This window comes from Aotus nancymaae, unplaced genomic scaffold, assembly GCF_030222135.1.
Source record: "Aotus nancymaae isolate 86718 unplaced genomic scaffold, 86718_ANA_hifiasm-v0.15.2.pri h1tg000117l, whole genome shotgun sequence".
NCBI classification, from domain to species: Eukaryota; Metazoa; Chordata; class Mammalia; order Primates; family Aotidae; genus Aotus; species Aotus nancymaae.
In genome coordinates this window covers 1,539,590-1,565,926 of record NW_026988532.1, presented here as the reverse complement: position 1 = coordinate 1,565,926, position 26,337 = coordinate 1,539,590, and the positions used below count along the sequence as shown (strand labels likewise).

The 26,337-nt window shown below is 34.1% G+C and overlaps 1 protein-coding gene across 1 annotated transcript in view; it reads left to right on the top strand.

Moving 5' to 3' along the window:
- Positions 1-21,130, top strand: part of OLFM3 (olfactomedin 3) — a 204,939-nt gene extending 183,809 nt beyond the window's left edge. The window contains exons 5-6 of the mRNA XM_012466450.3: positions 13,373-13,479; positions 14,588-21,130. Of these exons, the coding sequence (XP_012321873.1) occupies positions 13,373-13,479; positions 14,588-15,265 (785 nt within the window). The 3' untranslated portion in view covers positions 15,266-21,130. The remainder of the gene's footprint in view (positions 1-13,372; positions 13,480-14,587) is intronic.
- The last annotated feature ends 5,207 nt before the right edge of the window (positions 21,131-26,337 follow it).

Sequence of the window (26,337 nt, the reverse complement as noted above, 5' to 3'; positions counted from 1 at the left end):
ATGAGGTACAGTAATGTCCTTTTCTAAGTGCTTAATGTACTCCAATGAAAGACAGAAGAGTATAAAGTCCCCTTTTCTTAAATGAATCATGTCATATTCCTAGATATGCATAATGTAATTGTATGTATGTGAGAATTCGACTGAAAACATGGTTAAAGTTTGTACACACCCCTAAGAACACCAAATAGATACTTAATGTAGATTATAATAAGGGTTTCCAGCCTTCCATTCCTCTGCCCCCGACTCCTTTGTGTTAGTGCTGTTTTAGGGCAATGGTTTGGTGCCATCTAGTGAAGCACTAGATTCTATTACACAGTTTTGAGACTTCATGTTTAACAGAAGGAACATTAGAAACTTAAGGTCACAAGTAGAGACTTGAGTTCACTGTCTTTACTGTTTATGTCAAATTAGTTTTTAAACAAGAACCAAATTGTATGCTGATACTTTTATGTAACAATGATTTACTGACTCCCTAATGTGTCCTGACACTTTGCTATAGGTATTTGTGGATATAAAGATGGGAAGGAGACCATCTCCCTCTTCCAGTCAAGGTTACATTTTAGTGGGGACAACTGACACATACGTAAATAACTACAGCAATATTGAGTGCCTACCGCTTGACATGCACCAGGCCAGCTGCTTTACATGTGCTAGTTCCAATCTAAGCAAGAACTCTAAGTGAGGCATTAGCATCAACAAGTTAACTAAAACACATTCTCAGAAAGTTTAAATTAACTTGTCAAAGATTCATGTTAGAGGCAATCACTTTACATGGAAGTTCTTCTGAGTTCAAAGACTGAGATTTCTTCCCCCATACATCATGTCTTTTGTGGGGTACATACAATAATAAAGAAACCCCCAGATACCTCAGTAACTTTAATGAATAGAACCACCACTCACCCAATTGTTGTAGAAAAAAGATGCTAGATTCATTCCTGATTCTTTTCTGATCTTCACACTGCCATGCAATCACCACATCTTTTATCTCCCTTCTCATCAATCTCTCACAGGGTACATCACATGAATTTTAATTTTAACCACCTCTCATGCATCCTCACTTCCACCAGCCTAATTCAGAGTGTCATTCATGATTTTTAAACTGGATTACTCCATTTGCTTTAGCTCTCTATCAGTAAAAAGTATTTAGTGTGATCTTTATCCAATACAAATCTTGTTGTATTACACCTGTATTCAAGTGGTTTACCTTTCAAATGTAATCCAAACACCTTTGCATGCTTTATTTTCATGAAATGGACTCTGCCTGATTCTCCAGGCCTTGAGTTCTCCTGTTCTCATGATGTGCTCACTCTAAGCTTTAACGATTCTACTCTTCCAGTTTCTCAATTGTGCGTGCTTTCTTTACCTCCTTGATGGTGAACTTGCTCTCCCTTGTCATGGAACACTCTTTCTTCCCACTTTATTCCCTGATTGTTCCTTAATGTGGTTGGATTCCCCTGGCATGATTTCCCACAACCCCCTCCCTTACTCTCCCGTGACACTTAATACATTAACACATTTTACAGAAAATGCTCATTCGATTTCTTTTAATCTTTACACCCTTATAGATAAATTGTCCCTGCACTGAGAATTCAGAAACCATCAATGTCTTATTCTAGTGGAATTTCTAGAGACTATCACAATATACCTGAAACATAGTAGACAAAAATTAGTGTCTGCAATTTCATTTTTAAAATCAAAAGCTTTAGGTTGCTTTTCAAGAAATAAATCTGTGTGTGTCAAATATAAAATGCATCTATAGCTTTTACAAAGCCAGAAAGCTTTGCGGGGAAAGGAAAATAAAAGCACAGCCTTTTTTCCCATTTGTTGTCATTGCCAACTGTTCTCTCTTCAATGGCAATGCAGCATTTCATTCCAAAACACCTGATACTTTGCTTTATTAGCACTTAAAGCGAGAGACACTGAAGACCTCAGTGAAAGCAGGAATTAGCAAAAAAGTCAAACTGTGTGCCTGAGGCACAGAGGAGTGAGGTTTGACTCAGAAATGCAATAGAGGAAATTTATAAGAATATGTCCTTAAATTAAATTGAATCTTCAAAAAAAAAGTCACTTACAAAAAAACCGTCTTGCTCTTCCCAAAATTCTAGGTTGTAAAACAGAATGGCCACGTCTCCATTGTCTATGTATTTGATTTATTCTTCTGGTTCTCTGGAACCTTAGTTATATTTTAGCCACATTTTTGGTAACTGGAAAATTTTATCATAAATTTATTTATCATCAATCCTCCTCTTTTTATCTCCTACATGTTTCTAGATTATAACTAAATTGTAAGCCTTGGAATGATATAAAAGCTGTATTTCCAAAGGCAAACGTGAATTGTCAAATTAGTTGGGATTTTGTAACACAATTCATCATTCAGTTTGAATGCTGAACAGTTTTCTCCTTAAAGATATGTTCATAATATTGGCTTAATCTCAGAAAAGGTAAAAGGAAGAGTCAAGGAAATTTCAAAAATAACAAAGAGGGTGAAATTGTGTTAACTTTGAAAAGTGTGGGTTGTTTAGACATGTTTATATTAGTCTTGATCCCATTAGCCAGATAACTACTAGAAATGCATTCCAATGCTCTATCCAATACAGTTTAATTATCCATTCTTATCCCTACCTTTCCCTCATTAGTATAACTAGTAGGGCTGGACATGCGAATAAAAGTTTAAATAATAAAAATTCATTTTACTAACAAATGTATGGTACAGACAGACTTATTTTAAGTACCTAAATAGATAGACTTTAAAGATCAAATCGTATGTATTTCTTAATGCATGAGTTCTCTAATGGCCTTAAGTAAAAAGAAATAACATTCTGTTCATAAGCATATTCAGTAATCTATATAATCTATTTATAAGAGCATGGGCTTAGGATTCAAATCCAGAAGCTATTAGTGCAGGAGATTACAGGGTACAATAATATTTTTTATATATATATATATATATAAACAAAAGAGAGGACAGATGGTTTTTACATTTTGTTAGTGCAAACAACTGACCTTCCTGCTGAATCCCAAATGACATCTTTTCCTGAGCTACTGATTAATAAATATATACTGTAACTTATTATAAGAAATTTAATGTCCAAAAGTCATGAGAGAAATAAAATGGTCACTTTCTTCAGTTACTATATTTGGTAAAATGTACATTTCAGTACATTTTCTGAACATACGCAATGTGCAAATGCAATATTTTATAAATGCTAATGTTTTCATATCCTACTGCAGACAGAAGAGCATAGTAGGAGAAAATCAATGAAGCAAGACTCCTAACTTCCTTCTTTGCCATCTACCTTTACAGGAGCATTTGTCTTCTAGGCATTTGGGAAAATTATCCTTTCTGTCTGGCTCCCTTTGTCCTCATAAAAAGTGAGAGTAAAGTGAGAAAGATAATGATTTATTTGAACAAAAGCTAGTTTGAAGAAGCTGAGAAATAAAAAAAATGACTTTTATTGTTTATTTTATTTTACTACATTTTATAATACCTTCGTTCCATTAGAATAGAGGGTACCTTTAATTACTTAACACTAAGGTCCACAAAATTATAACCAAAAATGCTGCCAGTTTGATACATTCCTGTAACTTTAATTTTACTAATTTCATTTGGCAAGATGAATTCCAGCTTAGGAAAACAATAACCATTTGTAAGAGAAGCATCTACTAAGAAGAAATCAACATCGAGAGCTCTTTCTGTCAGCTTTTACTTCCTGCGAATAAGGGTGGATGACGGTGATGATAAACATAATGCTGGTGGTGTTATTTGACAACAACCACAAATACCACCTTCTCTCCGTCAGCATGTACAGGCTGTTGATCCACTATCTACTCAGTGTTCCCGTCATTAAAATGAAACAAATGTCAAGCTTCAGAATTTTCATTTTGTAGATGAGGAACCTCCCCTCCAGAGAATAAGTGCATTGCCCAACATTATACGGTGATTGAATGCTGTGGCCTAGATTTGAAACCAGACTTCCTAACTCATGCCTCAGTGTTCAAACCTGGATGGAATATACCACTCTATGAACATTTCCTGGGAAATTAATGGGACTAAAAACAGACAGACACTCACAAACACACAAAAAATTATAAAAGGAAAGGTAGAAACATGATTACTCATGGTTACCAACCAGATTAAACTACCATCTGCTCATGGGCTTCATTTATTTAATTACTGTCTTTCACAACATCAGTGTATTTCTCCCCACTAGATTATTTTTATAAAAAAACCTTTCTTAAACAACGTCAGCACAACAATAAAAATTTCGTGATCTCATATTTTCCTACCCCTGTCTCCCTACTTCTTTTCCCTTGAAAGACTCTTTTATAGCTGCTGCTTTGGTTTCAACTTCAATTCATTTTCTGGGATCACCACTCTTCATCTGAGTTTTGTAATCGGCAGTGACTCTTGCTGCCAAATTTTATGGTCATTTCTTTGATCTTATGTTGCTAGACGTCTTCGTGGTATTTGTCATGGGTCAGTGTTACATCCTTCTTAAAACGCCTTCTTCTTTTGAATTTCTTAATGCCACATTATTTTTTTCTATCCCACGTATAGCTTATTATTGGGCTTCTTTACTGAGTCCTATAAATATTATGATTTACAGAGCTGTGTGCTAGATGCCTTTATCTCTTCTGTGTATGCCTTCTCTCTGAGGCTTTCACTGTCATCATTACGCTAAAAACTGTCAAAACTGTTTTGTCAAAACTCAAACAAGTATCTGCTCCCTAGATTTATACACTGTTTGTACTGATATGTGTAATAGTCATGAACAACTTAGAACTGTCTCTGTTAGATTCTTGATTTTGCTCCCAAACCCACTCCTCCCTTAGTCATTTCATCTGAGTAAATGACACTACAATCTGCCTAGCTAGACAAGCCAAAAATCTAGATGTTATCCTTATTTCTTTGAGGTTTTAAATTCCCTTACCTCACATCTAATCCAAAACCTAATCTTACCAACTTTATTCTAAAAACATACCGCAAGTCCACCCACTTTTCTCTATCTCCACAACTGCCTCCGTCATCTTTCACCTAAATAAATCAGCCTGATAACCTTTTCATGACATTATGTTTACACTCTATCCACTCTACAATTAATTTTCTATACAGTAGCTAGAGACATCTAAGGTGCAGCTTACATCCTGTCACTCCCCGACCCCTTTAAAATAATCCAATGGCTTTCCATCATTCATAGAATAAAATCTAAATATTGTCTTCACAAATTTTACAAACTTAATGTGGACTACTGGACTAGTCATCTCTCCAACCTCATTTTCTCCATTCCAAGTGTATTGTAGACACAGTGATTTTTCTGTTTATTTGTTCCTCTTAATTCACCAAGCATATTAAGGCCTTTGCAAGAACAATAATAATAGCTAATATTTCTTAAGTACTTAGCTATGTAGCAAGCACTGTTTTAAACGTGTAGCCCATATTTCTTATTAAATTTTCTCAATAACAGTTTGATATAGATATTATTTCTATTGTCGCCCACGAGACACTGAGAGGCTAAAGAATTGTTCAGGGTCTCCAGCGAATAAGGGCTAAAATCAGGATTCAAATCCAGGCCAACTCTTTAACTCATGTCCCCAGCCACTTTCAAATGCTGCCTTCCCCTAGCTCATTCTCTAAATGGCTAAATCCACTAAACAGCTACGCCAGTAAATAAACTAAATGCCTAAATGTCCTTCTTTGTCAGTAAGACTTCAAATTAAATACCACACACTGAAAGGTTTTCCTTACCCTCCCAATATCAAGTAGCTCCCAGTCACTCTTCAAAAAATTGCCCTACTTGAATATCGGCATTACATTTACTTTTATGTGATATCTTTATTCAGAGTTTTAGTTTATCTATAGTTTGCTTATTTGTTTATTAATTCTTTCTCCCTTCTCACTAAAATGTAAGCTTCATCAGAACAGAAGTGTCATGCCTTGCTCATTATGGTTAACTCTAGTATCTGGAACAATGCTTTCTGCTCAAAAAACCTTAGCTGGATGAATGAATAAATGAATGAATGAAACACCCCTGTTCATAGGTCACATACAAAGCCATTCTTTTAAGCACCTAAAAGTTTTGCTCTCTAAGGTAAGATTGACTGGAGTAATAATCAATTTTCCCCACAAAACCAAATACAAAATAAAAAAGTCAACTAGTCAAAAGACCACTTGAAATTGTTACCAAATGTGGAGAACCTTTATGCAAAGCACTTTATCCCCTACTCAGTGAAAAGTAAAGGACATTTCATACATAATTATCACATACCTATTTTGGGTTTTAAGCAAGTATATTGCTATGGAGTATAAAATTTTTAATGTACTCACTATTTCAGAATAAGAAACTGAAAAATGCAGTTATTATTTTCAAATTGTTAATGCTTTAGGACATTAACTCTTCATTTAAAGTATGTTTCTTAGATTAATACTACAAAAATTAGTTTACCCAAAGAGTATGACTCCAGGGGTAAAAGTTGTGATGGACTGAAGTCAAATACAGAGTAATACCAGGAAGACAAAGCCTGGAATTGCACATTTGGAGTCACTAGGCAGAGAGAAGATAGTGAATGGATGATAGACATAAAGGAACAGGACAGAGAGAGGATTACACAGAGGAGAATCAAATAATGTGAATCACTAAGTTCATAAATGTTCATAAGACCTTCCGTGGCCAAACACTAGATATATATTGATTTCCTGATTATAGGGATAAGCTTCCATCATACAGACGGAACAACTACCTTTAAGATACATGTGCAGGAACAAATCAGTGAGATTTGGTGAAATATAACTATATTTTATTGTTTTTTTCTAGATAGATGTATTCATCTTTTATCAAAACAAACAAACAAAAAACCAAAACTAAACATGAGACACTAGTTTAATTTGCCTGTTTCTATGTTGACAGCTTATGAGTATCTTTTGTGGAGGAAGAGTAGAGGCAAATATGGCTTAACCTCAGATATATTTCAGGTTATCTAAGAAGGCTGTCTTAGTGGAAGGAGTGCTATTATGGTACAGTGCTCATGACTGAATTTCAATAATTTTTATTTAATATTGACAAATATTCAGTGCACCCGTTGCTATTTCCTTTTCTTCTCAGTGCAGATTTGGTCTGATATAACTTCTTTCGTTAACTTTCCTTGCCATTGGATTTAAAAAGAGAAAAGAAGAAAAAAGGCAACAAAAAGTGGAGGCATAAGCAGTAGTATCTTGAGAAGCTGTAACACACGACTTGCCTCCCTGTTCGCCTTTGTATTCCCAGCACCTGGAATACTTCTGACACAAAATAAGTTCACAGCAGATGGTTGTCAAATGAATAAAATTAATTATTTAATCTGAATATAGTAACAATTTTTTTTTACCCTCTAACGTATTTCAGAGAAATGCTTAGTGCTACAAGAAAGTAAAGATTGCTTTCTAAGGTAAGACTGACTGGAGTAAGAATCAACTTTCCCCACAAAACCAGGTACAAAAGTTAAAAGAGTCAACTGGCCAAAAGACCACTTTACCATGGTCACCCAGTGTTTAAGAGTCAGAAGCTTTTAACATCCGGTACATATTATGTCCTATGTGTTGGCCAAAACAACCTAAGGCTTAGCAGCATCCCTTTGCCGTATAGATGCAAGTCTGGATCAGATTCAAGCACCATCGAAGCCAAAGACACTGCAAGCCAGTGACGTGCTGTGGGTCGTTTGAAAACGTTGACTAGATAAGGCTCATGGCACGATTCTGAGTCCCATGGACAATTATTATTCAGGTTTCAACTAATCGACATCTGATTATACACACTTCAACATCTAAAATACGCATGCATTTGAGGCAAATACCAGGATTGTGTCTTCTTGCTTTGTATAAATCAAGCTTCAGTCTGACAATAAGGTACCTATTCCATAGGGGGCAGTTTTGCTGGTAAAGCAAACTTCACTTTGAAGTTTAATTTTATAGTTTGGTCATCTAAAATGTTAAGTCAAACTCCATAACTACAAAATCTATTCACTTGAACAATAGAAAGAACTTGAGGTCACCATAAATTTTTACAGATTGTGTTTCCATTTGGTGATTTCCTCTGAGTATAAAGTTTTGTGAGAATGAACATTACATTATGTTTATGTTTCGTATTTGAGACATATTAATCTGTATTCAGAACAAAATTAAACTCAACTGACTTCTAAGATCCTGTATATATATATATATTTTTTTTAATGATCATAAAATTATTCACATTTTTAAAGTATTTTCAAGTTTTACACTTTTTCTCCTTTAGTAAATCTTCAACAGTAATATACATTTTCCAAGATTGTTATCATTTAACTACTTTGAAATATACGTCATTCCTATTTGAATCATATGTATAGCATCTTTTATTAGTGCTCCTGCATATTTACTAGCCACTGTAAATTTATTAGCTTTGTTATATTAAGTGATAAATATCTTAATTCATAATATAAATTCTAATTTTTTAAGGTTGAAAGATTTAAAGAGCAAGAGATTGCCATGTCAATTGTAAGACAGAGCTAAAAGTTTAAAGAACAGAGTTTTAATCTATTCCTTACAGGATAAAGACCAAATTAAAATGCAGGATATTCACAGCTTCCATTTCTGAAAACTGTTTACCTCTTCCAATTTCAACTACTTCCTGGCCCCGAGGAAGCATGGCATATAAAACCTGGAAATGATTTTTCAAAAGGCAATATATAAGTATGATTTTTGCTTTATAAAATTAAAGGCTACTGAATTTTTGCAGCTATTTTAACTTTTTCCATTATAACCTAAATATTGTATGCACATAGCTGGAAAATTATATGCTTAGAATAAAAAGCACCAGTCTCCTTCTTCAGCTCTGCTCCCCAGATTTAACCACATTTAACAGTTTAATCTTAGGGCTATCAGTCATTATGTCTATATTTCTAATAACATGCTTTTTTCTTCGATTATTTTGGTTTACAGTTTTAGACATGGTTTATTGGCTTCCTGATCTGCAAGATGAGGATTTAGATAACTTTGCCAACTCCACTATCTTTCATGTTTCCTCCTAATATGATTTCATGAGTATTCACAGTTCGACCCTATAAAATTTGTAATTTCAAGTCTTAAATTTAAATATTCATTATTTTTCAACAATAGGAAAATCTCTTACCACCATATTTTTAAAATGTGAAGACAATTACACCCCCATCGTTTTTTCCATTTCCTGCCCCAGTGTTTAATTCCCTAACAATGTGGACTTTACCTGTTCTCCATGTTGTCACGGTTGGAAACATTTTGGCTTTTCTATAATCACAGATCAGATGAGATGTCTGACAAGCCTTATGTAATTAGTTTATGGGCTGATTCTACAAGTTAGACATGAGTGTTTACATTATTATAGCAATGTTAATATTGTTCTTTGGGAGCTAAATGGTGGACTTAGATGCATTTCCTTCCTCTGTAAGTCCAATGTCATATTTTTCCCATTCAAAGGAGACTATTACTAGGTTAAATTCAGTGAATTATTCTGTATACATCAATAATTGCCTTTGCCACACCCAGTTTTTCTGGAGAATCTCATATAGTCTATCTATGTATCAATTCCACTTATTTCTGAGACTTCCCTCTTGGAACTGTGTGTCCATTATGGGCTCATTTTCTCAAGACCAACTGCAGAGTTGTCATTCTGGGACAGGAAACGACTATTTTCCTGTCTTGTGTCTTCCCCTGTCTTGAGGTACTCACTGCAATATATCCTCAAGTAACTTCTGAAGAAAGTGTTCATTGTAGGTAAATTTTTGGGAAGTTCACATGTCAAAAAATATCTTTATTCTGTTTCTTTGATTTTCTTCCTAAGTGTAAAGGCCCTCATCATTTTCCTCTCGCATCCAATATTGGTGATGAGAAGCCCAATTCTGGGCTAATTCTATCTGTTTGCATGGACAAGCTCATATTCTTTCTCTAAAAATTTCCATTTCAGTTTATTATTCATCTTCTAACATTTCAGAGTAGTTTTTTTAAGTAGATCTTTCTTCAGTAATTATTATGTGTTCTTTGAATATTTAGCTTTTGTTACTGGGGAGATTTGTTGTATAATTTCTTTGATAATGTTCTCCCCTCATTTTCTCTCTCCTCTCATCCTAGAAACCTTTCTCTCTGGATGTTAGAGCTTCTGGATAGATCCTAGATGCCTCCATATTTTTTCTCTTATTTTCATTTTTATCTTTTTTGCTTTATTTTTGGGGATAACTTTTTTTATCTTCCAATCTATTTTTTAATATAATTATATTTTTGTTTTCTAACTCTAATGGTTCTTTTGTGTTTTCCTTTCACAGTGTACAGCATATATTATACAAATCTGTACTAGTATCTTGTCTATTCTCTGAGTTACTTCTGTAAAAAGCCCTGCTTTTTCTGCACATTTACATCAGTTATTCTTACAAACTTTTTGAAAATATCTCCTTGGTTATACACACATTTTTAAAGTTTTAAACAAAAATCTTCTTGGAAACTCTTGTTATTGAAGATAGGGCTTGACCATTGTTTCTATGGTGAGTGGGCAGGGAAACCACCAATGTTATTGTGTAGGAGCCTTTATTCTGACCCTCCAATGTCTATGTTAATCATCCTAAGTGTTCTCAGATCACTAATACAGTGTATTAGTGATCTGAGAGCTTATATATTCCAAATAGGCTTAATAGGTTTCACAGTTGGTTTTTCTTTGCCTTCTGGAGTCCTGCATCTACAGATAAAGATGGAATCAATCACTCTTAAGGCATGGTTTAAGTGGTGTACCTGTTTCCAGAGTCCTGTCTCACTCCTAGCATTCTTTCTCTTTATGTTTCTGAGTCCTCTCTTTCTCCTCTTCAAGGCAGATCATCTCCCTCCTCGGGTCTCACTTGCTCTGTAGACACACAGATGCATCTTACTCCATCTTCATCTTTAATGACCGCTCTTCACCAACCCTGCCTTCTGGAAATTGGTTAAAACTTCTCCACCAAGGGCTCTTGTACCTTTGCTCTGCTTTTTTGCTTTTGGTTTTTTCCCCTCATGGTTTACTCCTGTACTATTACTTTAATGAGATCATAGAAAATGAAAGGAGATAAAATCATGTATCAGTCTATCATCTTAAGTCAGAATTACTTTCCCATGCTTAGAAAAATGTATCACATGTTTTATGATGCTTTTTAGGGGAAAGAAATGCCCTTTTATTTGTCATACTCTACTTACACTTGAAATTGTTATGCTCATATCACCTGTTGATTAAAAAATATTTATATAGGACATTATTAAAAATAATATTACTTTCACTTATTCTGCATTCAGAGAATATACTCGACTAGATCCATTCAGAATATGATTAATGTTTTCTATTTCAAAGTGATACTAATTTACTCATATATTGTTTATGTGTTTATAGCAATTAGAGCTTACATATTCCAAATAGGCTTAATGCAAGGTCTTGCTATTCAATACAGATAATGCCATAAAGTCTTTTTCAGATTTGAGGAAATCATAAAGTAACTTGCTCTGTGGATATAACAATGCCATCACATTTGATTTCTTTTACAAAAGGGGAAAAATATATTCAATTCAGGTTTTATGAAATGCTAGAGATTAGTAAATTTGTAGTTATCACTGAACTAATAGTGCAAGATATAATGTTACCATTCATCATCTTCCTAACTGCAAAACTTAGTATTCTGCCAATTATAAAATATTCTTATAAGAAGCGTATATAGAGAAACTGAGCCAAAATAAGCTCTAGGTTAGAATTAGTTTGTCTTTGATTTGCTTTGGGTATGTGTTCTTTTCCTTCCAAACAAATAAGAACCAACAGATTAATAGAAATTTATCCTCTGCCATTTATCAATGGGCAGAGGAGGAAAGAAGGTATGTAGAGCAAATAGGACCCAAAAAAGTTTTAAAAAATAAAGAAATAGAAGAAGGTAACATGGTGTAAATGGACAAGAAGAAGACTTTTGTTTAGACCAAAGCCCAACATTTATAAGCAGCCATATTGCCTTTTGCAATGTGTATAATAAATCACTTTTAAATTTTGAGGTTTAAAAATCTCATAAAACTATATATTAGGTGCTATGCTTAACTAACTGTGTGCAGTCTACCGATGCAACAAACCTGCACACGTACCCCCCAATCTAAAATAAAACTTGAATTTAAAATAAAGATAAGCACCCAAAGTAATATAATCCAGATAAAGGGACAAAAACAATATTTTAAAATATAGTTAAAACTCTATGGTAATCTTCCTTAAAATCTCACAAAAATGCCTAGCTTTCTGTTTGGTTTTGCTTTTGGCATTTATGAAGTCCAGGTTATTTCTAAGATCTTATTTGCAGGTGGGCTGATAAAAATATTACAACTTTTGTCATGAAAGTCACTAATTTTTGTCATGTATTACATCTCTTCATCTTTCATCTGCATGTGACTTTGGGGTCTGAGGGTCTGAGTTTTTGGGATTTTGTTCTTTGTGTGTTCATATCTGCCCTATCAGACCTGTTATCTATATAAGGCATTTGCCTTTCAAAACTCTACCTCTTTTTGATAGACTGTGACTGATTTTTTTATTTTTATTTACTTATTTATTGAGACAGAGTCTTGCTCTGTTGCCCAGGCTGGAGTGCAATGGTGCAATCTCGGCTCACTACAACCTCCGCCCCCCAGGTTCAAGTGATTTTCCTGCCTCAGTTTCCCAAGTAGCTGTAACTATAGGCTCATGCCACCACACCCAGCTAATTTTTGTATTTTTAGTAGACACAAGGTTCCACCATATTGGCCAGTATGGTTTTGATTTCTTAACCTCATGATCCACCCACCTCAGCCTCCCAAAGTGCTGGAATTACAGGTGTGAGCCACTGTGACCGGCGGAATTTTTTATTGATAGCCTATAAAGATATCTTTCTTGGAGGCTGCTTCTTTGCCAATACAGATTGAAAATCAGTTGGAACTGTTTTTTTCTGGCTTGTATAAGTTATCCATAGTCACAAAGCATGGGGGCAGGGAAGGGCAGGAGTTTCTGGCCATCAGGTAAACTGGTCTATGGGCAATTCACTTCATTTGCCTAACTTTTTACTTAAGAGAAGCAGCCCTGAATTGGTATATCAATAATGTTGTTCCTCATTTATTTCTTTTCAGAGTGTACAAATCATTTCCCACTTTAAAAATTTATGTTCAAAATTTGGAGCATTGAAAAAGCAACTCCTGATGGTTCAAAGTTTGGTTAAAGGCCCAGGACTTTGAACTATGAATAATTATTCATTCAGAAACGTTATGTTAATCCCATGGATTGACTTAGTTTTACGATCCCCTTCTTTGCTCTTAGTGTATGTGTATTAGAATCACTGCCTGTGTTCACTTAACATGTTTGTGTTTCTCTAATTTTAGCATGTGGCAAACTGATGAAAATCACAGGCCCAATTACGGTCAAGACATCCGGAACCCGATTTGGTGCTTGGATGACAGATCCTTTAGCATCTGAAAAAAACAACAGAGTATGTTCCTCCCACAAACACCTTTGCTTAGAATTAAGTTCTGTTTACACTTTGTCTCTTCTGGACTATTCATTTTCTTCAGGGGTATTTGTTTGTACTTGAAAACTGTTACATAATTTGCAAATATTTTCTGTTTTATAGTATTAACATATTTAAGGAAGAATGGCAAATCTATCTTAGTAAAATTTTCCATCTTCTAATTCATCAGTTTAGTGAATCTATTTTATATTGATTTTAGTCATGTTTTATGCTTGAAGGGCTAATTACAATCATACAAAGTTCCCTCTATACTCTTTCTAAAATATGTTCTTTAGTATGAAAAAACAATAGCACTAAATAAGTGAAAAACTCAAGGGCAAAATAAATTTGCTAAATAAGCTTAAATATCTCTGGAGTCTAGAGGTAATATTAAAAGATATAGCACTGAAACTTTTGGGGGTATTTTCATAAGTTGGCAATGCCTGTATTATGTAAATCAATATACTAAAAACTTGCGATAGTTCTATTTATGCCCTATTGCAGAACTCAGTATAAATTAAGATTCTCAAGGGTTCCATCCAAATGAGGTTAGTTATTAAGTTATTAAAATGGTTTCATTAAAATGTAGTTGTACTTACAAGCTAGCCCAATAAAGTGTTTCTAGAAGATTCTATGGTACTTATTTCAATTGAATATGCAAAATTAGAATATACCCTTTTTTCAGAGCAAGAGATAGAATAAATGTAATTTGCCAAGGTTATATTTGTTGTAGTTTTCACTGATTGCATTGATTTATCAGGCGTTGTAATTTGCATTGACATATGTTTGATTCACTCAGTGATATGCACCAAATGGTCAGGAATTTAAAAAACAGAGAAAGAAAAAGCAAAAGGCAAACTGATGTCAAGACAGTGAATTCAGTTATTTCTTTTCCACATCAATAGACCATAGCAATATTTTTACAAAACCTGAAATACTCACATTGCAGCAGGTCAGCAGTAAGATAATGTGGCTTCCAGAGCCTGAGAATTATAATATTAATATGTGCTGACTCTCACTGTCTTTCTTTTGGAATTATCAGAAAAGTACAGAATTTAGTCACTCCATTTATTTTTTTCCTTCTTCTCAGGTCTGGTACATGGACAGTTATACTAACAATAAAATTGTTCGTGAATACAAATCAATTGCAGACTTTGTCAGTGGGGCTGAATCAAGGACATACAACCTTCCTTTCAAGTGGGCAGGAACTAACCATGTTGTCTACAATGGCTCACTCTATTTTAACAAGTATCAGAGTAATATCATCATCAAATACAGCTTTGATATGGGGAGAGTGCTTGCCCAACGAAGCCTGGAGTATGCTGGTTTTCATAATGTTTACCCCTACACCTGGGGTGGATTCTCTGACATCGACCTAATGGCTGATGAAATCGGGCTGTGGGCTGTGTATGCAACTAACCAGAATGCAGGCAATATTGTCATCAGCCAACTTAACCAAGATACCTTGGAGGTGATGAAGAGCTGGAGCACTGGCTACCCCAAGAGAAGTGCAGGGGAATCTTTCATGATCTGTGGGACACTGTATGTCACCAACTCCCACTTAACTGGAGCCAAGGTGTATTATTCCTATTCCACCAAAACCTCCACTTATGAGTACACAGACATTCCCTTCCATAACCAATACTTTCACATATCCATGCTTGACTACAATGCAAGAGATCGAGCTCTTTATGCCTGGAACAACGGCCACCAGGTCCTGTTCAATGTCACCCTTTTCCATATCATCAAGACAGAGGATGACACATAGGCAAATGTTTTCATTGATCTAAACAGTGTAATTTGTGATAAACTCTATAGGAACCCTTCTGTTTTTTTCTTTATTATTATTTTTCATCATTTCTCCGAAGCAAAGCATTTTTTATTGTAAAGTTGGTGTTTCAAAAAATAGCTGAGCTTGTCTAACTTACCATGTTGGAAACACATCTTAACTTCTAAATTTGCAAGGCCTATCATGTCCTTGTCATATAAAGCACTAAAAAAAGAGTTTAAGTGGCTAAAGTCATAGTTTTGCAAGAGATTAATGATCTGCCTTATATTAGAGTCAGAGACTAATGGCGGCTTAAATGCATGAATGTCTTCTTTTTTAACTGTCATATTTTTCTGTCTTTTGCTCCACATCAGGAAATATTTTGGTAGGAATTAGAAGAACAAAAAGCACTTTTACCCAATATGTTGCTTTAAAAAAAGGAAGGATTTCATTTATATTGAAAAATAACATTAATCATTTTGCTGTTAACACAATTCTCTGATGCGGTGCTGTACAGTCATTTTTAAATCTCTTGCTAACAATTTATTGGCAGTATGTATTTCTACCATTGTAACCACCATTGTGCTATTGTATCTCTTCACTTCTGTGAAAGTAATATTTTTTATAAAATACACTGAAATTTAATCTCAGTAAATGAGTCCATTTTCAAGTGTGGCCAAGAAGAATTTTCTTGGCTTACCCCTTTACGTAAGCATTATGACCTAAAATGAAAACCAAAACAGATACCTTACATAGTGTCTTTATTTTACTCCAAGTTTATTGGGCCACTGACATTGAAGGCAAAACCTAACTTCGTACACCTGAGTTACTCTGTTTACTCCACTGAATGCAACACATACAGTTTCTTGAACAAGACGCAGCTGGATTCTAAATATTGGATTTGAGTTGACTCTACACATTTATTATATGCACTAAAATTTTGTTCTTCATAGTTAAATGTACAAGTATTTAATTTATATTTTACATACAACTTGTAATAATGAAATTCCTTATATTAGAACCCTGAAAAGTACATAAGCACATTTGAAAACTCTAAGAAAAGAAAATTTCTGTAATGTCCTCTAGATTTACATTATGAGCCCTGAGGAGTTATTGGCAAGATTTGTGCAAAAGAAAGTGATGGGGAGATCTGGGAGTTGTCTTTGTGATTTCAAAAGTGTCAATAATCAATTCAGAAAACAAAATGGAAAAGCAACCCTTTGCTACTTTGATTCACTGTATGAGGAAAAATAATGTAACCCAAAGAGAAGAGCTTTACTAATACTTATGTTAATAACTCTATAAACATATATGGAAATTAACATGGAAACTAACAATTTAAAAAGTATATCCTATAATAAATAATATAACAAATTATTTTAAATGACTAGTTTCACACATACATACTACCACCATTTTCTTTGAAAGATAAGGATGTAATAATTTAGATAAAGCATCATGTAAAGAAATCCTAATATTTAAATGTAATTTATTTCAAATGTTACAAGTAAAACATCATCCTCGAATATCTCACTGTCGAAACTGTAGAATTAAATAACCCAATCTTGAAACTGTCAAGGTTTAACACAGGTTTCTTTTTTTGCCTACAAAAACTTAGCATGATTTAATGACTATTCTGGGTCCTTTTGCAATATTTTATTCTTTTTTTTTTTACAAGTCTACATAACCTCTAGTTTGCTATTGGGAGTTGGAAAATTTAGGAGATTCACTTGTCATTGCATACACACCACAAAAATAATCAGTCTATGTTCCATATATTGAATTTGTATGAGGAAAAAAAGTCACTTTAATTTTCAAAATGAATGAATTTTTGAGTAGACAGCCTCCAATAGATATCTGAATCTTCATTATTTGTTTTTTAAAATGATGTTATATGGCAACACATACATTCAAAATTTGGATGATCACAGCTTATTCATGAGGTATGAAGCTTGCAAAGCACTTTATTGTTTTCTAAGTGAGATTTCATCACCACTTCCAACTTATAGTGTATGTGCTTTTAGAGCAAGCACAGATTTTATTTTTGTCACTAGAAGTGGGGTAACCGGAGTTTAAAAATGTGATAATCATTGAACATTTACAGATTAAAAGCATTTTTCTTAATAAATTATCAGTTTTGTGCCTGAAATAAATAAGACCTTACTCTATTCAGTGTTTTTTTAATCTCCAACAAATAAATCTTCTGAGGGAAATGATAAGTATTTTTAAATCACGCACATAATCAAAGCATTGGAGAAATCCAAGCTCAGAAAGTCTTAATCCTAACTGAACTATGTAACTGATATTTTCTGAATTAACCAGATCATTAACAAGCTTTCATATCACTCAAATAATAATATGTTCATGGTCTGATTGTGTTTGTGTGTTATTTGTGGCACTTGAATCACAATGCTTATTACTTGCACCTGAACTTATATCTACAACTTCAGAAAATGGTAGCATTTCACTATGTTTCCAATATGTAGAGATAAAAGAAAAAATAACAGCAGATGTGTTATATAAATAGAATTATGATTAGTTAAGCTTCATCACAAACTCAGAATCTCTGATTCCTGTCTCCATACACATGGAGTCATTTCACCTTTGTAGTCATAGTATTCTCTCTGATGAAATCTTATCTTCAGAAAATAATGCTAATTTCTTATTGTTTCTTATTCTTAATAAGAAACAAGTTTTTGTATCTTAAAATCATTACCAAATTTAGATGTATGAATTTTTCAACCAGCAAAATTATTTTTAAAATGTAACTATATATAAAATTATGCTTATGTTCCTTTCAAACTAAAACCGATTATTTCCCTATTAAGGTAAGTTTTACATGTAATAGTCCTATAATGTTATTCTCCTTAAAGAATAATTTACAAAAAAAAATTAAAAACTTATCTGATCACTTCAGCCATTACAGAGTATATAAAAACCTAGCTTTATAGAAATACAATATGTTGGAAAACAGAATAAAAAATGTCATCTTGTTGACTTGATGGAGTAGTTATATTTTTTATTGTACTCTGTGTGATAAAGTTCCCATGACATGATCAAAGGATGGATACTCATTTGAAGACACAGCAAGAAGGAATCATCTATGAAGCTGAAAAAGGGCCCTTGCAGACATAGAAATTACTGGCACCTTGAGCTGGTACTTCTCAGCCTCTAGAACTGCACAGTATGTTTCTGTTGTTTATAAGCTAAAAAAAAAATGGACATACAGAGACAAAGTGTACTTTACTTTCTCCATCATCAGATGCTAAGTAGAATGTTCTGAGCTACTACGAAATAGTCTACCTAGTGTTCTAGGCAGGAAGCATGAATTATATGTGGATGCTATGGGATGAAACAAACCCTTCATTACTTAATGCTTATAGCGTTAAACAGTTATTTATAAAAAGGCCAGGAGTCATAAATGTCATTCAGCTCAGCAAGGAGTATGCATACTGAAATCAGGATTATAGAATCATTTCTCGTTCTAAAAGTTAACTAAACTTAGCATAAAACTATTAGCTAAAATTTGTCATCATTAGTGGCTTCAGAGAAAGCCTGGGACTTAATAAAATCTGTTCTTTTGAATTGTTGGATTTATACTAGAAAATAAAATAATGGCAGCATTAACTTATGGAAGAAAAACAACATCATGAACATATTTTTCCTTATCTTTCCAAGAAATGATGAATGCGAATTTCGAAAATCTCTTGAATAAAGAATAGAAAGCTATTTGCTCTACTGTTTAGCCAATCAGGAAAAAATGCTTCCCCCATCTGATTTTACCAAGCTGATTTAACTGACTTACATCTGAAAATTATGTTATGCAGTTTTTCTCTTTTGGTTGATCTATTCCATCAGGTTTAGTGGAACTTTAATCCTGTTTGGAGTCTGCCTTGTCTCCAAAATGTCAAACTGGTTGGCATAAAAATTACTTCCTTTGAAGCTCAGTTTATCAAGTGCCAAATAGGTTTTACAGCCATAAATTATTATTAAACATGACTTAAAAGTGACATATAAGAAAGGAACAAAGTTGTACCTTGCTAAGAGAATACAGTAACTTTTATATTTTCTATCTATGACAATATTAAAATATGATGTGAACATATATATTCCTAGTTAAAGATATGAAGTGATATGGTGAACATGGAAAAGTTCTCAAGAATATTTCAGTGCCCTGAAAAGTTTGCTATTAAGCCACACATATATATGCAGTTCAGTTTCATGTTTCATCCCTATCAAAGTTATATTATGCCTGAAAGAGCTTGCAACTGTTTTTTATAAATGAAAAAAATAGTGCCATAAGATATATTCCCTACCACAATTCAGACTTGGAAACATTGCATATAAATGGGCATTTTAAGAAAATTAATATTTTGTGACCAAAAAAAATTTTCAATGGAGCAAGAAATGAGCTGAATAAAAGAAACACTGACCGTTTTAAGTGTGTTATGGAAGCTTATCATGCTGCAGTAATGCGTTTCCAGCCAGCTGTTTGTCATTATCATTCTTGACTTAACCTGAATTCATATATATTGCCAGTGGATAGTTAGCCAACTTTACAACCAGATACTACTGCATTATGTATTCCCAGACAGCATTCTAAATGGTAGGGATATAGCTGTCAACAGACAAATAAGGTGTTCATGTTCTTACATTCTAATGGGACCAGGCTGCAACAGAAAAAATCAATAAAAAATAAGTTCTAGTTTTATTAATTGCTGTGAAAAAAATAAAAAATCTATATGACAAAGAATGACTGGGTGTTGCTAGGGGTACGGTGGGATAAGAGACAGTGTGTAGAGGTAATGTCAAGGGAGATCTCCCTTAGAAGAAGCCTGCCACGGTACATTCATTCAAAGAAGGAAATGTCATCACCTGATCCATGTAAAATAATTTGTCCTCTTTATTTCTGTTCTTAGAAATCCATGGACCAAATATTCCTAATATTTCTCAGTTACAGAAGGTTTTTTTTTTTAACTTGAAGTCCAAAAATAACCTTTAGGAAATGGCTGAATCCCCTGAAAATATATGCTAAATTTAATGTATATATTTGGTTGTACATTCTTTCTGGTAGAGGATTTCCAGTTTTCATCAGATTTCCAAAGAAATCCACATCCCAGAATACCACTACTATGTCAATTTAATCTAATTTAATCCCAAATTTATTAAATATCCTCATAACAAGCATTGAATAGCTGTCACCTTTCTTGCAATCCTCAAGAATTTCAGCTTGTTTCAGAAAGAAATCAACATCCTAGTATCGGTAATTTTTGGTGTTTTGTTTTCATAAGAATTCAAGACAAAATTGCTCCCTGTAAAACCTCTGAGGAGATTATATATATATGACTGAATCCAGTTATTTTTCTGTGCTACAGCCTTTCAGGCACGTTCTTGTTAGATTCGGTGACGCAAGAATCTCTATTATGAGGCCTGTCCTACATCTATTTGAACCTGGAGAACATTGTCTTATAATGCTAATGCAGCCTTTTGGCAGGACCATTAGACTCAATGGAATTGAGCAGATGCAGTGTGCTCCATCAAATTTAACTGCACACTCCTCTTCTGAAATTAGCTGCTGCAGCAACACATAAACAGCAAAGAGAAAGCTTTTAACACTTGCCATGGTTTAGAAACTATGGTAGTTGATGTGCACATAATCTACAGCTTCAGAATTTTTAAAAATGTTCTTATTAAAAAAAAAAAAACTAGTCACACATCTATGAAGTCATGCTGATTACAGAATTGAGGCTGTTTCCATCAGTGATGTTTACTTGGACTTTTACTCACAAAGGACTTGAGAAGACTTACCTGTTAGCTTCTATTTCAATGTGAACAAAAATAATAAAAATAAGTATTTTCATTCTCTCTCTAGTATCATTATTAAACTTCATTAGAAACTACTCTTGGAATATGAAGTATGCATAGAAAAAGAAGTTGAACAGTTTCTTACATTATCAGATTTTTATGAAAAGATAAAATCTAACTATGTAAATCAACGCCTGTTCCAAGTATTTTGTTCTCAGCAAGCATCTTCCAACTTTTTCTGTTCACTCAGTGATTTCCGCTCTCATTCAATCAATTTCCCGATCTCCATCTCTATACTCAGAATTTGATGCCCTGTTTGGAAATGATTCTTTTGTTTACTGACTTTTTTTCCTTTTTCTGTATAATCAGTTTTACTTTTTGCTTTGGCCAAGGAGTACTGCTATCAACCACAGCTTTATGAAATAATCCCCGATCAAGTAAGCCATTATTTTCCAAATCAGATGAATGAGTGAGGTATATACCCTCCCTCATAAATCACTTTCAAGGTTAACCTCAAACTCTCTTCATTAAATTTTTATTCATCTTTCAGAATTTACTTAAAGTATCATCTTATTTCATAGAAAAGCATCATTATTTTGTTTCCCTTTGTACTGATTTTGTGTTATCAAATTATCATACCAGATTGCAATGATTTGTTTCCTTCACGTTAGTGTGGACTCCTCAAGAGTGGGGTCAATGGAATCTTCTTACATCCCTGTCCCTTGCAAAGTGTCTGACAGACTAATACCAAAATAAGTGTTAATAACCAAAGAAGTATAAGACTAAGTGGTCAAGTAACCTCTTTACCATATATAAAAACACTAAAATATTTGTTCCATTTAGGGAACATCAAGATAAATGAACTTTTCCAAATTCATTTTATTGGAAATAAATTTCTATATCTTATTAAGGTAAAATTCTAAATATAAGAAGTGTCAAGAAGGTAAAATGAGGCTTAAATTGCTCTCTTAGGTGAGTGGGCCCCTTCCTGATGCAGTACATTTTATTCCAGGGAAAATAAACTTAAAAGGGCTACTATGGTTATTTTTACTATTTTTGTCATTACTACCTGTTTTAAAAATTTAAAAATCATTTTAACTTTCACCCCCTCAACATTTGATTCCTGATTTTCCCCCTTTTCTCCTGTAAGTAAAAAGTTGTTTTTAGAAATAAGATTTGTCTTTGGCAGAAAAGACAGGGTTTTATCAAAGGGACATGTGCTACCAGGCCCGAGAAGGTTGAAGGAATTACCCCCTCCTTCCTTAGCCCATGTTTTCAAGGGGTACACCAACAAGAAACCTGATGTTCATTAATCAGTACAGTTTCTGAGAAAATGCACCTGGTAATAAATTTTAAGTAACATCAGTGAAGAACAATTCTTTATATAGTGTAAACAAGTCTTCCAGAAGGCAGAATATTTATTCTAAAGTTGAGTATAATGATACGTCTTTGAGCAGTTTTTTTTTTCTGTAAATGAAAATATTAAGCATAGTTTTCAAAAGCTGCCTTTAGAGCTTAAGGTTTTCCTCAGAGTCTACCATAAAGGGCTAGATGAACTTAACTGAGGTGATGTAATAAATGGCAAAGTCTTTCATCACCTCCAATAAAGACAGCTTTACTTTTATCTACTGTTAAAAATGTTTCTATGTTGGGTTTTTTTTTTGTCAGAAAACATTTTGTCGTTTGAAAACATAATATAAACCACTTAACCAGATGGTCTCCAAGGTTTCTTTCTGCTCTAACCTTTGACTAATCTGTGATTCTAAAAAATCAATAAAGACTGTGCATGAACTGGGACTCATGCTTCTATAGCTCAGATTGGAAGGGAAAATACCAAAAGGAAAGGAAAGATAAAATGGAAGTTTACTAATTCGGTTTCCAAAAGTTTTTAAGTAGTTCCTGAAGAGTTACCTATGTTATGTTAAAACTAAAACAAACATTGCGTATTGCTATTATTTGACTAAGTTTGCTACCTAACTAGGAATATTCTCTTTCGTACCTCAGTTCAAAATCTATTATTCTTTCCTCATTACACTACTTTTAAGAACTCCTCCTCTCACTTGCTTCAACTATTAATGAATGACTTCCAATTACATCTCACGCCTGCAAATTTAGCATATCTATCTATCGCAATGATACCTGTATGCAAATTTTCAGTGAATTTAAAGGTAATAGTCCCATAAATGAACTACTCTCTCCCACACTATCTTCCTAGGGGATATACGGTCTAATCTCCTTAAAACAGTATACACAACTCTTCAACATCCTCAACAAATAAGAATTTAGGTTTTACTCCTCATCATTTTTCCCTGCTAGCACTTCTACCTATAACACTGTTTGTCATATCTTTCTTAATTTGTTACTTCTTGCCTCTGTTCCAGAGATTAGCCTAGGTTTTTTTCTTTTAGGAAGCTTTCCTAAATATTCCCCTAGCTGTGTGATTTGCTCCTTTTTGTGTGCTGTCATATTACCTTGTACTTACCTCTATCACAGCAATTGTACTACAAATAAATATCTATTTACTAGTCTACCTCCCACCCTAGACTATGAATCTCCTGGAGTCAAGAACAACATTTATATTAACATAATGATCGCTGGTAAGTAGGTTCTATATGTTGTTAGCTTGACCAACTAAACCATTATATTTGATCAATAATATTGCTATTCTTCTAAACATATTTTACTCTTCCATCACATTCATTCCCTATATCCAAACTCTTACTAACATACGCAAATCTGCTATTTCTTCTTCTAAAAGACTTTCTCCTCAATCTTACTGACTCACATCAGTGTTACAAGTGATAGAAGGTCTGGCCATTTTCTATCTGGAAAATGTACTACACCATGCTGCTGGCAGATATCTCTTTTTCTACTCTCTTCACACAAAATGTAACCTGCATTCACCCATCAGGTTCATCTCTATAAAACATTTATAACACACCTCTGCTCATTAACAAACCATAGCTTTCTGTTCCCCTTTACATCAATTTCAAGCTGTATTGGCAGAATCCACCGGACGTTTAGAACTTTGTTTTCATTATTGTCCAACGTACTCATCCAGTCATTCAGTCCCCATCCTTGCCCACCAGTGCATAATATAGGCTTCTTTCCTCTAAGCTTATCTAGTGTCCACATTCTGAATGTGTTCTTTCCTCTCTTGTCGAAATCTTTACTTATGCTTCTTGGGCCAATGCAAAGCTTACTCGGGCCAAATAATTCTGCATGTAGCATCAACATTAAAAAGAAACATAAAACAAGAGTCAGGCAAATTTGCAAGAAAATATGTGTTTTTTGGTTTCTACAGGAGTATACAGCGATATTGGTGAAATGATTTCCAGGAAAGAGCAAGTTCATGTATTTATTATACAAACAGACATAAAACCTTGCCCTTGACATTATAGTGCAATTAATTACTTTCCCAAATATATGTGAGCTGTTTGTCAGAGCAATTTTTGTCAGAAGCTGACTAATGGCACTATAAAATCTGCTCAAATAAACCTTGTTTTTGAACCATTTCACCACAGCAACTCACATTGGGTGCATTACTCTGGAGGAAAGATTCAATTTCTAGTGGTTCTAAGAAATTGAAGCAAAGCCTCCTCTAATGAATCTCCAAAGGAAATTGGAATATTTATCATTATATAGATATGCCTCGATTACACTGAAATTTCTCTTTCGGGCTTCATCCTCTCTGGGGCTTTGTTTAGGCTGATTTTGAAGCTTCTTAGGTACAGTGAAAGCTTCTTGACACCTCAGTGTTTGAGTTTCACCAAAACCAGGGAGATCTCCAAAATCAGTTTAGATCGTAAATGAATAATAAAGGAAGGATAAAGGCAATCTAAGAAGATAAAGTCAAGCTTTTAGTAAGAATGAAAACAAGAAGTTTAAGTTATATACAAGTTGATTCTGAGGTGAAACAGTTCATTCCTTCATTCTGTAACTATCTATGGTGTGTTCACAAAATATCAAGCATATTCTACTAAATAAACTAGACGTTGGATACCGTAGACACAGAAACTAAAGCCAGACGTATGGGCTTCTTTTATGATCTTTGCAGCCCACAGTGCTTGATTAGGTTCGTCCTGAATTTCATAAGAGCAGGAGGAATTTCATGAGAGCCACTGATGACTGAGGAGAACATCTCCGTTTCTCACTGTGTGCTCTGTAGTCTGATTTTCTCTATCAGTCACTTTGTTAAATGCTACAAGACTCAATTTCATAATATTTGAACCTGCTTATTTTCTCTAAGTTTCATACACTTCTAAACAGCAATTGAATTCCATTATGACAGAGACTACTGCTGTGCTACTCATGTTTTTAGTTGCAGTGCCTAGATTAGTGAAAGAATAAAGCAACAGCCCTTTATGCTAAAAACTCTCAATAAACTAGGTATCGACGGAACGTATCTCAAAATAATAAAAGCTATTTACGACAAACCGACAGCCAATATCATACTGAATGGGCAAAAACTGGAAGCATTCCCTTTGAAATCAGGCACTAGACAAGGATGCCCTCTCTCACCACTCCTATTCAATATAGTACTGGAAGTTCTAGCCAGAGCAATCAGGCAAGAAAAGGAAATAAAGGGTATTCAATTAGGAAAGGAGGAAGTCAAATTGTCTCTATTTGCAGATGACATGATTGTATATCTAGAAGACCCCATCGTCTCAGCCCAAAATCTCCTGAAACTGATAAGCAACTTCAGCAAAGTCTCAGGATACAAAATCAATGTGCAAAAATCACAAGCATTCCTATACACTAATAACAGACTTAAAGAGAGCCAAATCAAGAACGAACTGCCATTCACAATTGCTACAAAGAGAATAAAATACCTAGGAATACAACTAACAAGGAATGTAAAGGACCTGTTCAAGGAGAACTACAAACCACTGCTCAACGAAATAAGAGAGGATACAAACAGATGGAGAAACATTCCATGTTCATGGTTAGGAAGAATCAATATTGTGAAAATGGCCATACTGCCCAAAGTAATTTACAGATTCAACGCTATCCCCATCAAGCTACCAATGACCTTCTTCACAGAACTGGAAAAAACCACCTTAAACTTCATATGGAACCAAAAGAGAGCCCGCATAGCCAAGTCAATTCTAAGCAAAAAGAACAAAGCAGGAGGCATCACACTACCCGACATCAAACTATACTACAAGGCTAAAGTAAGCAAAACAGCATGGTACTGGTACCAAAACAGAGATATAGATCAATGGAACAGAACAGAGGCGTCGGAGGTGACACAACATATCTACAAC